Genomic DNA, 14,542 nt, shown 5'->3' with positions numbered 1-14,542 from the left:
TGGGAAATGAAGAGGACACCGAGGCCTGCGTGTGTAGGCCGCACACCTAGGTGAATAAGTACCTAATGTGATTATCTTTATTGTTGCATACATGTAAGAATGATGGAGGATGTATGGGGAAGCTGTTACATAACATAACATGAAATTGATTAAAGCCATTTGAATATTACATTTGAAATTCAAATAGGCTCGATCTTCCGTGCAGTCTTGGGAGGAGACGACGCCTCCTGGCTCCAGACCAGGTGGGCATACTTCATCAGGTTGGACATTCATCCGGTGAACGTTATGACGAAGAGTTGCTCAACTCAATGTATAAGCCACAGACAGACGTAGGAGCGGGGTGTTTTTGCAACACCTGGCTGGAGGAACGGGTTTAAATGAAGGTACTATTTCAAGAGCAGTTGCTAAACCTACAAAATGGCTTGACTGCGATAAAAATGAGAATAATAAATTGGCGAGGTAATGCCCCCCCCCCCCCCCCCCTCCTCTCTTCCTGGCCCGGGACCCGAGCGGATCCGCCCCCCGGGGCCGGGGAGGTTTATCACGACCGGGCTGATCCATCAACCTGTTTCTCCCCAGCTACCAAACATCAATAAAAAAACATCCCTCCTATAATCCCTTATAGCCGCGGCGGTTTGAAACATTTTTGTGGTTGAACTAACAAAGGAGCAGCAAATCCCCCGGTCAGGGAGCTCTCCGCGCTGTTATTCCTTATTATTTTATACCAACAACACGCTTTAAGTAGCGTTCTGCCGAGGTGGATTGAGTGCGTTCACGTCGCGAGTCGTTCGGGTCGAGAGTTGAATAATCTAGAGTAGGCCCACGCGTGGGTCGCGGATTGAGCGCCTGTGATTGGTCGCCTGGCAGTCAGCGGCACTTCAAAGCGACAGGGAAACTACAACTACAGGAGAGTCAGGCGGGAGGAAGCAGTTGTCTTCTTCACTCAAAGCGAAAACACTTGAGACGTGCGAAGTAAACAACATGGCTGCTACTTTACTTGGGGTAAGTTCACTTTCTTCTGATATTTGGTTGAATTTATTCAAGCAATATATTTTGATCAATTTGCAGAACACTGTACCAGTAGCCTATTGTACAGCCCTGTTGGCTGAATTAATATTTTTTAGACTGTTCTGTAAGGTGCAGCGCTACAATAGTCCTCTTTGGGATTTATTGACAGTCACGATAGATCAAGACTTTAATAGTTGGTAAATTAAACGGTGTCTCATGTGACTGCATGCATTAACACGGATACTTGACCGAATCTTAGAAATCCCTATTTTCTACCAAAAAATTTTGGTTTAGACAGCGGAATAGCGACTTATATTCAAACAAACGTAATCAGGCGACCCCATGATATAGAGCCAGATTAAAAAAACACATCGCACAGTGTGTTATTAAGGTGTTCTGAATTTCAGAGATTGAGAGTGGTATTTATTTATAGATATTTTTTTAAATGGGCATTATCGACCTGCATGCAAAAAAATCGGTTTCGATAAAGCGCTTATTGTGTCGCTAAAACGCACGGTGCAAATAAAAACGAAAAACGAAAAAACTTTTTTTCTATGTTTGACAGGAGGAACCCCGGCTGGGCAGCGCGCCTCTGGCAATGCTGGCCGCCACCTGCAGCCGGATCGGAGACCTGAGCCCCTCGTCCTCCCCGGCGCTGTCGGACGGGACCTCGGGGCTCGCCAAGGGCTTCCTCCCGTGGAGGAGAGCGGCGCCCTGCATGTCCTCCGGCCTGGGCGCCAACCTCTCCTCGCTTGGGACGCACTCCTCCAGGAATAACGTGGGCGGTGGGCTTTCTGAGGGGGTCAACGTGTCCGCCTTCTCCAGCGCCTTTTCCGTGTCCGCGCCCTGTTCCACGTTTGGGAATGACTTCTCCATGTACCCCAGCGCCGTGTCGTCGGACGGCGGCGTCCACGAACACACCAACGCGCAGCGCTCCATGTTTCTGTCCAAATTTCCCACGAATGTGGACGGCATACCGGGGATCTATCCGAGGATGCCCGCGCACCATTATGATTCGTGGTTCAAGCCCGAGGTTGGGAACGTCTCCAACGGCTCTCCCGTTTGGTGGGACATGAGTGCGGGCTGGGTGGACACTCAGAGTCCGGTGGGCTTGCCATCTCCCATGAACGGCTACAGCACAGAGTACAGCCCTCTGTCCCACGGCCACGCCGCACTGAGCCCCGGCCCGCCGCAGCATCTCCTGCAGGCCAATTTCTCCGACGTCAAGCCGCAGCTCCTGGAAAGCTTCAGACCCTCAATCACGCGCGCCTATTCAGACTCCAACGGTATCGGCGCCTCCGCGTTGACTGAGAACGCGGTGCTCTCGCTGCCCGCCTCCTCGCGGTCCTCCTCGCGTCGCTACACCGGGAAAGCCACATGCGACTGTCCCAACTGCCAGGAGGCCGAGAGGCTCGGGCCGAGCGGAACGAGTCCACGCAGGAGAGGCCTGCACAGCTGCCACATACCTGGCTGCGGGAAGGTGTACGGCAAGACGTCGCATCTGAAGGCGCACCTGCGCTGGCACACCGGCGAGCGGCCGTTCGTCTGCAACTGGCTGTTCTGCGGGAAGCGCTTCACGCGCTCCGACGAGCTGCAGCGGCATTTGCGCACGCACACGGGGGAGAAGCGCTTCGAGTGCGCCGTGTGCCACAAGCGCTTCATGCGCTCGGACCACCTGAACAAGCACGCGAGGACGCACAGCGCGGACGGCTCGGAGGACGGTGGGGCGCCGGGGGGGTCTCTGGGCAAAGGGGGCAGCGACACGGAGAACAGCGCGTCCGGGAGCCCGAGTCACCAGTCCCCGGAGCTGTTGCTGCACGCTGCTAAGGAGCCAGGGCTGGGCCCCAACCCACACAACTCTGCTGATTAACCTGAACACAAAAGTTAACAAGAACAAGTGACTCTTGCAAGAAAATTTGCAATATCAAAAAGAGAGTGCTTTTTAGTTGTGGGACAGGAACAGAAAACTGGGCACTTTAATGCTACGCTTCACCCGTGGATGGAAACTGTCCTTACCTCATCTTTAATGTCCCATTTGGTTTCTGATGACGTCATTGACCGTGTTGGTACTGCGTGCTTTAGGCTACTTTTCTGATTTTATGAATGAGTTTTTTTATTGGCTCATTTTTCCCATAGTGAGAATTTTGTCATGTTCTGTCTTGATATGTGGCACTTTGAACTATAATGTCTATTTATTTATTTTGGAACATTCTCTTTTTGTTGTTTTAGTTACACTGGGCATATGTGGTATTTCTCATAAATCAATTAAACTGGATATGACTTATATCGTCTGGTTGTATTTTTGTATTTTAGCTATGTAGTGCCTACACTTTAATATCTCTATTGGAGCAAAACAATTGAAGGCGATTTTGCGTAAAAACTAGTAACCTGTTTTTGAACTGCTTATATATTTAAAATAAACTCGTCGATAAAAACAAAAACAAAATATAATATCAAGTAAGGTGAGCATTAATGTATTAATGAAATATTCTTAATATTCCAGGCGCAAATGTTGGTTATGAATGAATTTAGCACCACCTATTGTTCATTTTAAATCAATCGTACAGCCCCCTAAATGAATATCGCTTAATATGAATTGATACATATAAATATAGAATTTATATAATCTATATATAATAATGTAGATACAGCTTTGATACTTTATGGTCATTATCTGCAGGTGAATAGGCCTACTCATTGAAAATAATATCGGAAAGCCTCATCTCTTTGGAGAGGCTAATACAACGTGTATTTGCCCCAAAACACAGAATATGGCAATTTTGAATTTCTATCATATAATCTTCCCATCAAGCCAGTTTTCTAACCATAAAATGACCCAAGGATTGATTTGCCATGTGATTAATATTGGTTCATGTATTCAATTAAAGTTTTCTTTCAATTCTAGTTTGGATCATTTTCCTAATAAAGTGCTGATAAGAGTAGAAAAATAACACTAGAAAAACAGATTTAGAAAATATTTTTTAATTTATGTAAAACTTGCATGCTACACAACTAGTAACTACATGTACAACAAAATTACAAGGAAAGTGCTGCTGTCACTCTAACGTCCAATGCCCGGTCATGAGAAATTCATTTGGCAGAAAGCACATCCACTGCTAAATGTCTGTACTGTATAGCAAGCCTAAGGCGATGATGAAAATACACAGTGCAAAAATAAACGTAAACTAAGAGAGAAAACATTTCAATAAATATTCATTAGTGTTCAAAACTAAACAAAGAGAAGCAGCTATGTCTGTAAACATCTCAATGGGCCTGTGATTATTATCTTTAGTATTATTTAATTTTTTCGTATTATCATTATTATTATTATTATTCTTTTCCGCCTTTCGTTACCTTCAGCAAACCAAACCCTGAGATAATTAATTATATTTCTGTCTAGAAGTTGGTCTATAAAATATAAAGATTGTACTCTAAACAAAGAAATGTCAAATCAGAATGCAGAGGTGAACAGATTTCCGCCTCTGTTTGACTCAGCTCATGCTAATTGGCCTAATTATATGTTTCCAGTAATTATATGGTTACTGTATTTCGTTTCTCGCTGTCTACAAACCGTTCATCTCGTCTTAGAAATTCACATCGGCCAGGTTATAATGAACGGCCTCAATGCTTAAATCCAATGTTTTCGCCCAGTTCCGATCTATCACCCTATACTGTTCACATTGCCTTCACAGGCTCAGATCTCGATTCCTCAAAACCACAAAATTAAAGTGGTCCGATTCTGGTTTCAGATTATCAGGTGCCAAGGTTTACATGTTGTTAAATAAAAACAAAATAATTGATCGGTTTCACTTTGGCTTATAATGTGAATTTGACCATGTAGAGATTATTTACAATTCTGATTCCATAGTCTGTTAGACCTGTTCACAGTGGATCAGGCCTCCTTTTACCCAAGCGCCTTCTGTGGAAATATAAGATAATGCCTCTTGTGTCTCATTCAGTGAGTCCGTTCAGTAGTACAAAACAGTTATTCTAGTGCAAGTCTATCATGATTATTGGCAATTGAAAAAAACAGAGTCTTTCGCTAACATGTTAACACACAAACAACGATTAGGAGACAAATAAAATAAGCAATATCAAGTTGAATGGTAAATGGACAAAATATCACAAAGTGTCTTCTTGACCAAAATAAATCGAGAACACATTAAATGCATTTGCAGGCAATACGCCTAATTAAATAAAATGTGATTCACGTCATCAAGGTTTAAATAAAATAAAGAAAAACATGCTGTTTACTAAATAAGTAAAAAAAAGTAATTTGAAACATAATTCTAGTGTTTCATGCAGTTCCAGTAGCAAGCCAATGGAGCTGAGGTATGTAAGGTGTTCAGTGTGGTTGGAAATACGATGCCATTACAGTAGCTGGGCCAAAAGGGGGCGCGCTAACACCGGATAATGTTTATGTGGGATCCGAGGCAATGTTTGGAGTGTCCTACAAGACAAACGTGCGCACACACACGTTTGGATGTGAGACAATAAGCTAACGGATCACTGGTAACACAAAAGGAGGGAGAAATTCCTACCCTGTTGACACTCCCTGTAGCAACAGATGGGGAAAAGGATAGCAGAGGATCAGTGTGTTTTCCCTCCTTAACTCCCTCCTTCAAAATACTGGCCATTGTTACACAGTCTATACGTTTTTTGTTGGGTAGATGTGTCAAAGCAAAAAATAAAGTTGTAAAAATCAGTTAGAGCAGTTTGGGACTCAGAGTTGGTACAGAAAACATTAGAATGTCAAACACTGAGCTACATCTCTGCAACGCCCTCTGTAGGTCTGTATTGCTAGTTCACGTCCTCCTGACCTTGGACCCTGACCACTGCCTAGCACTGCCAGGGGTCTCGGAAGGTTATCTTGTGAACTTGAATGCTCATCTCCCCGGTGCGGTCGGGTGGGTGATCCCTCCTGTAGGTCACTGTCTTCTCATTTGTGGTAGGGATGAATGACAGGTCCTGAAGGGTGAGACATAAAATCGGTGAAGTGTATATATATACGACACACCTCTCGTTCCTTTGTAACACGGGCATCACTCAAGTGGTTGTCAAAAATGTTCTGCCTTAAACTGTGATATGTATAGTATGATCGATAATCATCAATAAACAAGAAATGTGTACTTGTATGTCTTGTTCAGTTTTAAGATTTTGTATTATTGTTTAAATATACAAAAATAAACTGCATCCATTCAGTCCTCTACACCAACTGTAAGCTATGATGTCAGACCATTAAATATACAAACATACGACATATATCTTACAACCAGCGCAATTTACTTTCTACACCGACGCATGTATCGTTGCTAGTTTGCACCCGGCGCAAAGCTGATTTTCCCCCGCAGCAAACTTGCACCACTACGCTTGCGCCCTGAGAGGTGTGTCGGCGAAAAGCAGAGGCGTGTTCCGGCGCCAATGATAAATGGTGCTATATTACTGATCGATTTTGCCATTGCGCCACTGACCGAAAATATCCTGGTCTAAGTGCCCTAGCGGATAGCGCAGTTGGTGCTGCTATTTTGACGTGCCAAGGCAGGTCGGGACTGTAACATAAGCTTACACACGTAGGCTATACACAGCACAAACATGTAAACAATTAGCCTAATTTAAATATAATGATGTCAAAGATTATTTATATGTGTGAAACTGCATAGAAATAGCATGTCGATTGTAGATGTTTTTTTTCCATAAGGGCTGCATGAATGAACACTGTAGTAGGCTATGCCATGCATTAAAATAATAATAATAACAGTAATAAACTCGAGCAAAGTATATCCCAGGCTGATACTAAACACGTAACGCATAATATAGTCCATGGCGGTGAACTAGCATGTCAAAAAAATAACTTCACGCGGTGTGTCTTTTTACAATTTATTTGTTACCAGCATTCGTAGTGTTGATCAGCAGAGAAATAGGCTGTGTCCCAATTCATAGGACGCATCCTTCGTAGACCGCGTCCTTCGAAGGATGCGGCCTTCGTAGACCGCGAAGGACACTCCGAAGGCCGAAGAAATGGGACGGTCTAGCCTACGGAGCATTTCTGGTTTACGTAACAAACCTATGGAGTTAGATTCATGCCAAAACCCAGCACACACGCAAAACGTGTTTTGCTCACGCAAAACGATTCACACGCACACAAAACGTGTTTTACTCAAGCTAAATGATTCACACAGACGCTCAGTGTGGTTTGCAAATACAAAACATCATTCACAAACTAAAGCATTTTGCTTCAGAAACAAATACAGTATGTTTTACACAAAGTACAAAAAAAATCCTTCAAGTACACAAAACAATTCTACAAGTACGGAACACGAAAGCTGCGCGTGGATCGGAATGCATTTGCGCACGGATCGGATTGCATTTGCGTGAGGAACAGCAAAGCGGAAAATTAGTGCCAAAAGTCACGTGACAAATAAATGTCCTGTTATTCACACTACACAACAGCAGGTGGCGGTGTTGAGTCAGTTTAAGGCCGCCAGGACGATCTTTTTTGTCCCCAAAATCTTTATTTGATTCCAAAACAGAGTGGCGACACTTCCATTGGACTCACCTGTTGGCCGCTCATTTTGTTCAATTTAATCTCCCAAACTAGCTTTTCTCCGTGTCGTACGATTCCGTGACAAAGGGGCGGCAAGTCGCATAGTATGGAGTTGAATCCACACACGTTTGGCCGGCATCAAATAAAGATTTTGGGGAGAAAAAAGATCGTCCTGGCGTCCTTAAACTGACTCAACACCGCCACCTGCTGTTGTGTAGTGTGAATAACAGGACATTTATTTGTCACGTGACTTTTGGCACTAATTTTCCGCCTTGCTGTTCCTCACGCAAATGCAATCCGATCCGTGCGCAAATGCATTCCGATCCACGCGCAGCTTTCGTGTTCCGTACTTGTAGAATTGTTTTGTGTACTTGAAAGATTTTTTTTTGTACTTTGTGTAAAACATACTGTATTTGTTTCTGAAGCAAAATGCTTTAGTTTGTGAATGATGTTTTGTATTTGCAAACCACACTGAGCGTGTGTGTGAATCATTTTGCGTGAGTAAAACACGTTTTGTGTGCGTGTGAATCGTTATGTGTGAGCAAAACACGTTTTGCGTGTGTGCGGGGTTTTGGCATGAATCTAACTCCATACAAACCGTTACCGCCCTTTCACTTGCGTGACCACGCTGCTCCTGTCACCTAGCAACCCTGACAGCTGAACTGACCTGATAAAACAGAAGTTAAACCGGACAGCGCGAAAAAAAGAAACCAACAAAAATTATTATTGATCATTATGTTTTTGTATATAGTAGTTTTATAATAATTGTTGTAAATAGTCACATGAATGTTTGTTGTAAATTTTTATTGTTGTATATGTTTTATAAGTTATATACGAATACATTAGTCAATACAAAAAAGTTAGTAAGGGTTTTAATAAATAGTTAATCAAAAAAGTTGGTTGAATAAGTTAGTTTCAATAAATATGTAAATAATAATAAACAATGTGTTAAATATAACAGAACATAAGTTATTTGTCCACCAAAAAATTGAGAAAAACCATTCTTTCCCTGCTTTCCTGGGCTTTTCTCTCCTCTGCCTCCCTTTGTAGCCTCATGTCCTCTTTTATTAACTGGAACATTTACATTTTACATTTACATTTAGGGCATTTAGCAGACGCTTTTATCCAAAGCGACTTACAATAAGTATATTTGTCATAAGAAGTGCATCAATATATCGCTGTCGGTACAGAAAGGATGTTCATAGAACCAAGCGCAAGTACCACAATCGCTAGGCTAACCCATTCCCTGTGTTACAGCCATGATAGCAGCTACTGCAGTTGCTACACAGTTAAGTACTATAATACAATACAATACAACACAGTGTACAATGGTGGCCAGAAGGGGGAGGGTGGCTATGCAGTCGAGGTGGACTCTGAACAGGTGAATCTTGAGTCCTTTTCGGAAGATAGTGAGCGACTCTGGAACATGTCTTCCTCTCTGTCCCTCTTCTGGACCTTGGCCCTCGCTGTCCTTGTCCTCCACCTCCTGATCCACCACTGCTGTACTTGCTGTACTTGGCCCTGGTGTGTTCTCAGGGATGGAGGCAATTAGGACAGGGGGGTTGGTGGAATGCCTCTGTCCCAATCCAATACCTTATCCATGGGGACAAACCAGGGCCAAGTGGCAGCAGTGGGTTTCCCACCTATCCCCTCTCCTGACCCTGGATACTTGCAATCCTAAGGCAGAGGAAAACAATCATGGCAGTTAACAACAAGAGCAGTATCAAAACAAATTTCAGCAAAAAAAATTCTTTGCCTGCGGGGGAGTCACCTTCCCCTGCAGGCCTATTTCCTCCAGAATTGTCCTAAACACAGAGACATTGTTAATCAGAGAAAACAAGAGACACATTTATCAATCATGTTAATAGCCCATGTTAACAATAGGCCATTTATAATATATATATTTGACCATCTTGTAAAGGTTACATTTAAATTAGCCCTCATCCTATATGAAGCCCATAATAATAAGACAACCAGTAGAAGTCAAAACACCCTTTTTCTTTGTGTTTTTCTAGTGCTGTCTAGTACTGATGCGAGCTGTGACTTTTTTTGTCTTTCTTTCTTTATAACCCAAAATAGGACATCGTAGTAAACGATTTCTGGGGATGTTGTATCCGTCCTGCTGTTTAATGAGGGCTAATTTAACTAACCTTTAAAAGATGGTCAAATGAAGATAGATAAATGGCCTATAATAATTTTTATAAACCAACTTACGATATAAATAAAAGATTGTTTCTTTACCCCCAAGCCACACTTGCTGAGTATTTCACCCCGGTGAACAGCTCATCGTTCTCCCCCCTCAATAGAATAAATCGAGCAGTATGCTGCTGGCTCCCTAAACCAAAACCAAATGTTAGAATTAGTTTTGCTTTACACTACCAAACAAAAGCAGCTTAAATAGCAAAATAACCAAGTTAACTGTGTAATCAATCCCAACGTCTGTAACGTTACGGTCTGAAAACCAGGGTCCACAACCTGTGTTCGCGTTGGTCCATTTATCTAACGTTACAGAATAGCAAATTATCTATATAATCGCCACAATTTCGGTAAATATAACCATTTTAACCTCTTAAATTTGAAACTATAGGGCTTAACGGGTGTTCTTAGTTAACGTTACAGCGTCACTAACTGTAACGTTACCTTACTTATATTGCCTATTACTTTAATGAAAAAAGTTTTAAGGGCCCTTGTTTTTTTAACATTTGTATCGTTAAATACTCGAGTGACTAGAAACCAAATACTTACATTTAAATGCAGAACTTAAATCGCCATTCTCCGCCATCTCCATTGATTGAGTGCGCAATGAATCTTGGGAGGGATACGTTGGGCCGTGAAGGATCTTGGGATACGTTGGGCCGTGAAGGATACAGCCGATGCATCCTTCAAATCCGGGAAAAGAAGGCTGCATTCGTAGGCCGCATTTGAAGGACCCTTGGAATTGGGACAGCACTTGGCTGTGACGCAATCTGCGTCGACGCATCCTTCGAATGCAGCCTTCGAAGGATGCGTCCTAGGAATTGGGACACAGCCATAGTCTGCCAAAGACGTTGATGTCGCTTAGCAACCAAGGACGCTATTCACCATTCGAAGTTGTGAAGGCCCATGCAAGTCAACGGAGCGTTGAACAGCATTGAGAAGAGCCGTATAATAAACAACAATAGTCACATTCATTATTCGATATTCTACGTGACTCAGACTATTCGACTATTCGACGATCGTTGCCCATCCCTAGTGTGTGCATGTTAAAGTGCTGTACGTGGACATGGAGAGCCCTCTCCATAGCTGGAGTGCATCAAATATTTTTTAACTATCTGTCGACGCCACGGAGACGGCAAGGATTATGATTGGTCCAAATTCATTTCCGGAATCACTTTTCCGGTTTGACTTTGCACCTTAAAGGTGTATGGGATTTGCGAAACGCCAGCAGATTTTGAAAAGACACAACTCAAATGGTCCTACCCCCTCTCCTTCAACGCTGACTCTGACTCCACCCATTCCAAGTACCTGGGGTCGCGCGCGAGGCGCGGGGGAGTGCAGTACGACCGTTTGATTGACGTACTTACTGTCCAATGCAACTCGGTGGCTCTGGAAATCATTGGCTGGAGTTTTTCGAGCCCTGCCCGTTCCACAGATGATTGACTTGTTTAATTTTCATGTTGGTACTTCTAACTCAGTGGCTGTAAGTGGGTTATGATAAGGATTTCAAGTAATTTTGCAAAAATGGCCAAAAAAGCGAATTCCATACCCAACCTTTAATTACTTTGTACATTGTTTATTTTGCACCTTAAGGACCAATACAACACCAAATAAGATTTGAAAAGCTTTGGAAGCTTATTTACAACACTGCTTACATGGTTTGTCGTCAATATATAAGATAGATCGGGCGGCGAATTGCATTGCGTATCCGACATCCCAACGGAGAGCTGCTTAGGGGTCTCCGTAGTTACGGAGTCGGATTACAGAGTCTGAGACTTTTACGTACCGTGGTACACCTCTGTAACCGCACGGAAGTGCCTGTACCATGACGGTTCGTTACAAATACGTGTACCTTACACCCCTACATATCAGATATGTGTTAAGTTCTCTTTGCCGAAATTTACATGACAACTCAGTGTTTCTGAAGTTGTAGAAGAAAACGCTATTCCATGTGTGAATCAGGCCATATTATTTGGCCATAAACTGAGCCATTTGAAGTTTGAAATTCATATGGTCATGCATCTGTCTCTGTCTCATGGCTTTTAAAGGGTTGGGATGGGAGATGGCACTCTCATTGGTTTTAGATTTGCGTCGGACGCAAGAGTCATTATCCGCCGGTATAATAGCAACAGCGCCAGAGATCCGCCCACAAAGCTACTCCCATTTCGAGCTTCTCACTTGCGTTTCAGACCGTTAAAATAGGACCCTCTATCTCCCCTCCTCCATTGACAGAAATCTTTTCCAACTAGTCAGATCCAGCTTAAACTGGAATATATCACCTCTTATCCCTCAGATACTGGCCTCCTTCTCTCTGCTCATTCTTACAGCAGTGGATCCCTGGGACATTTAAGAGAGTCAGTCGCCAGCAAAGAAGAGGGGAAATGCAAACGACAGCTGCCCCACTCAAAGCAGCGTAGTGCTGTTGACTGAAACTTCCCTCCTCTTGGCACTGGGTGTGGGAGAGACAGAGAGAGAGAAAAAGAGAGAGCGAGAGAGAGAGAGAGAGAGAGAGAGAGAGAGAGAGAGAGAGAGAGAGAGAGAGAGAGAGAGAGAGAGAGAGAGAGAGAGAGAGAGAGAGAGAGCAAGGGTGGGATGACTATTCAAAGACACACTGAGCTGGAGCATTGGAGAGATATCCAGCTATATATCCAGCTGGATATATCCAGCTATTCTTTCCTACTTTCTATAAAATATAAAAAACATATTCGATTTTATTATTTTTGTGATCGTTTCACGCTAAAATCGAAATCGCGATCAAAATTCGATTAATCGCCCAGCCCTACCATTGGTGGGAGGCGCCCGTCAGGTCTTTGCGGCAGACGCAAGGAGGGTTCGCAAGAACGTAAGGAGTCCGTAACCCCCTTGCGTTGCGTGAACGTGGGACCATAATCAGCCCTTTAGAACAGAAACACAGGTAGGGGTTGGTCATCTTGTCATTGATGAGCAGGTAGGGGTTTGTCATCTTTTCATTGATGAGCAGGTAGGGGTTAGTCATCTTGACCTTGATAAGCAGGTAGGGGTTAGTCATCTTGACCTTGATAAGCAGGTAGGGGTTAGTCATCTTGTCATTGATAAGCAGGTAGGGATTCGTCATCTTGTCATTGATAAGAAGGTAGGGGTTAGTCATCTTGTCATTGATAAGCAGGTAGGGGTTAGTCATCTTGTCATTGATAAGCAGGTAGGGGTTAGTCATCTTGTCATTGATAAGCAGGTAGGGGTTAGTCATCTTGTCATTGATAAGCAGTTAGGGGTTAGTCATCTGGCTCAAGGATGCCTACAGGTAGACTGCCTCTCGTTTGAGCAGTGAGTGTTTTGAATCGAGGACTCCTTTCACTATTTGATTTCATCAGGGAGACAATGCATGGGATACCCCTGTGTGGTCACCTCGGGGCCTACCTTGCTGGTGGGGTGGTAGTTGAGGTCCACGGTGGGGCCCCCTGGTGGCCGGCCTTGTCTCTGCAGCAGCAGCATGGACAGGGTGACCACGACCAGCCCGCAAAACACAGTGAGCGCACACACCCACACGAAGGTCCTTACATGGCCGGAGCTGCCGGCACACTCTGTGAACGCACACACACACACAGGGCATGGGTCAGCGACAGCTGTGCCAGCGGAGGAGCGGGAGGTCCTTGTCTCTCAGGGAGTGTCTCCGGGGTCATGTGGGAATGATGGCCTCGTTGGCCTGCGCACAATGGACCCAAAGTTCTGCTGTGACATTTCCCTCGCTGGGTTTCCATGGAGACCTGGCTCCAGCCACAACCGGGTGGAGGAGATATGGAGGGAGGGGCAATAAGGCGTCCCGTCGAGGGGGGAGGGTGTGGGGGAGGGGGTCGATGATGGGGGAGATAGAGAGCTGAAAAGCACAATGAGGAGAGCTGTTCCAAAATCACAGTGGGGAGTTATTGAGCCGTCGCAGCCCTTTCTGGATGTGTGTGTTTGTTTGTTTTTTGTGTGTGTGCATGTTTGTGTTTGTTTAACTTGAACCACACATATGCGTTTGCATTAGGGTGCCTCGATTTGTGTGTGTGTGTGTTCTATTTGTCCAGAAAAACAGATATGATTATTTGGGCTAGCTTTCGTGTGTGTGTGTGTGTGTGTGTGTGTGTGTGTGTGTGTGTGTGTGTGTGTGTGTGTGTGTGTGTGGTGTGTGTGTGTGTGTGTGTGTGTGTGTTGTGTGTGTGTGTGTGTGTGTGTGTGTGTGTGTGTGCATTTGAGTCTGTATATGCGTTTGCCTGTGTATTTGTTGTTAATGTTTGTTTCTTTGCCTGAAACTACGGACATGTTTACGCAAGTGTTCCTCGAGGAAAGTTTGTGTGAGTGTGTTTGAATGTGTGCACGGTGGTATGTGTATAGAAGTAAATGTGAAAAACAGCTGCCCCATGGACAGCATGCTGTCCATGGGGCAGCTGCAATACACTGAGTTGCACTCACACCACAGCGGAAGCAGCGGAACTGACCTGGATTATGCAAGTGTTTGTGTGTGTGTGTGTAAACATAAAATGTTTTTTGTCAGCGTGTGTGTGTGTGTGTATTTGTGTAGCCTACCTGGGCGTGTGCTTATGTAGAGCTGTGTTAGGCCCGCCCTTGAGGTGGCGTGGAACCTAAAGTGACAGCTGTCACTGGGACGGATGTAAACACACTGACTCCACAGGTCCCCTGCATGAAATCACATTAGTGTCACCAAAATCAGACAAAACTTCTTAAATACAAACAAAAAGAAAAATTTGAGAAGGAATCAAGAATAAACTAAAATCTCAGAAGTTAAGTGTATAACATGGAAACAAATGATTAGTG

General features: G+C 44.0%; 2 protein-coding genes across 5 annotated transcripts in view; one reads left to right on the top strand and one right to left on the bottom strand.

The window, feature by feature from the left end:
- Positions 1–948: 948 nt before the first annotated feature.
- Positions 949–2,878, top strand: sp8a (sp8 transcription factor a). The gene is made up of 2 exons (XM_056582382.1): positions 949–1,002; positions 1,574–2,878. Exons 1-2 carry the CDS (start codon positions 982–984, stop codon positions 2,876–2,878), a joined length of 1,326 nt encoding a protein of 441 aa, XP_056438357.1. The 5' UTR covers positions 949–981.
- Positions 2,879–4,010: 1,132 nt separating this feature from the next.
- Positions 4,011–14,542, bottom strand: part of itgb8 (integrin, beta 8) — a 35,877-nt gene continuing 25,345 nt past the window's right edge. For 3 of the 4 annotated variants that reach the window (XM_056582101.1, XM_056582102.1, XM_056582103.1), the window contains 3 exons: positions 14,294–14,404; positions 13,145–13,308; positions 4,011–5,976 (listed from right to left, as the gene is read on the bottom strand). In XM_056582101.1, the coding sequence (XP_056438076.1) occupies positions 5,848–5,976; positions 13,145–13,308; positions 14,294–14,404 (404 nt within the window). In that variant the 3' untranslated portion in view covers positions 4,011–5,847. Of the gene's footprint in view, positions 5,977–13,144; positions 13,309–14,293; positions 14,405–14,542 lie in introns of those variants that run through there. The other variant, XM_056582104.1, reaches the window with a different exon arrangement.

The sequence above is a fragment of the Gadus chalcogrammus genome, chromosome 22, assembly GCF_026213295.1.
Source record: "Gadus chalcogrammus isolate NIFS_2021 chromosome 22, NIFS_Gcha_1.0, whole genome shotgun sequence".
NCBI classification, from domain to species: domain Eukaryota; kingdom Metazoa; phylum Chordata; class Actinopteri; order Gadiformes; family Gadidae; genus Gadus; species Gadus chalcogrammus.
This window is presented reverse-complemented; position numbering and strand designations above follow the sequence as displayed.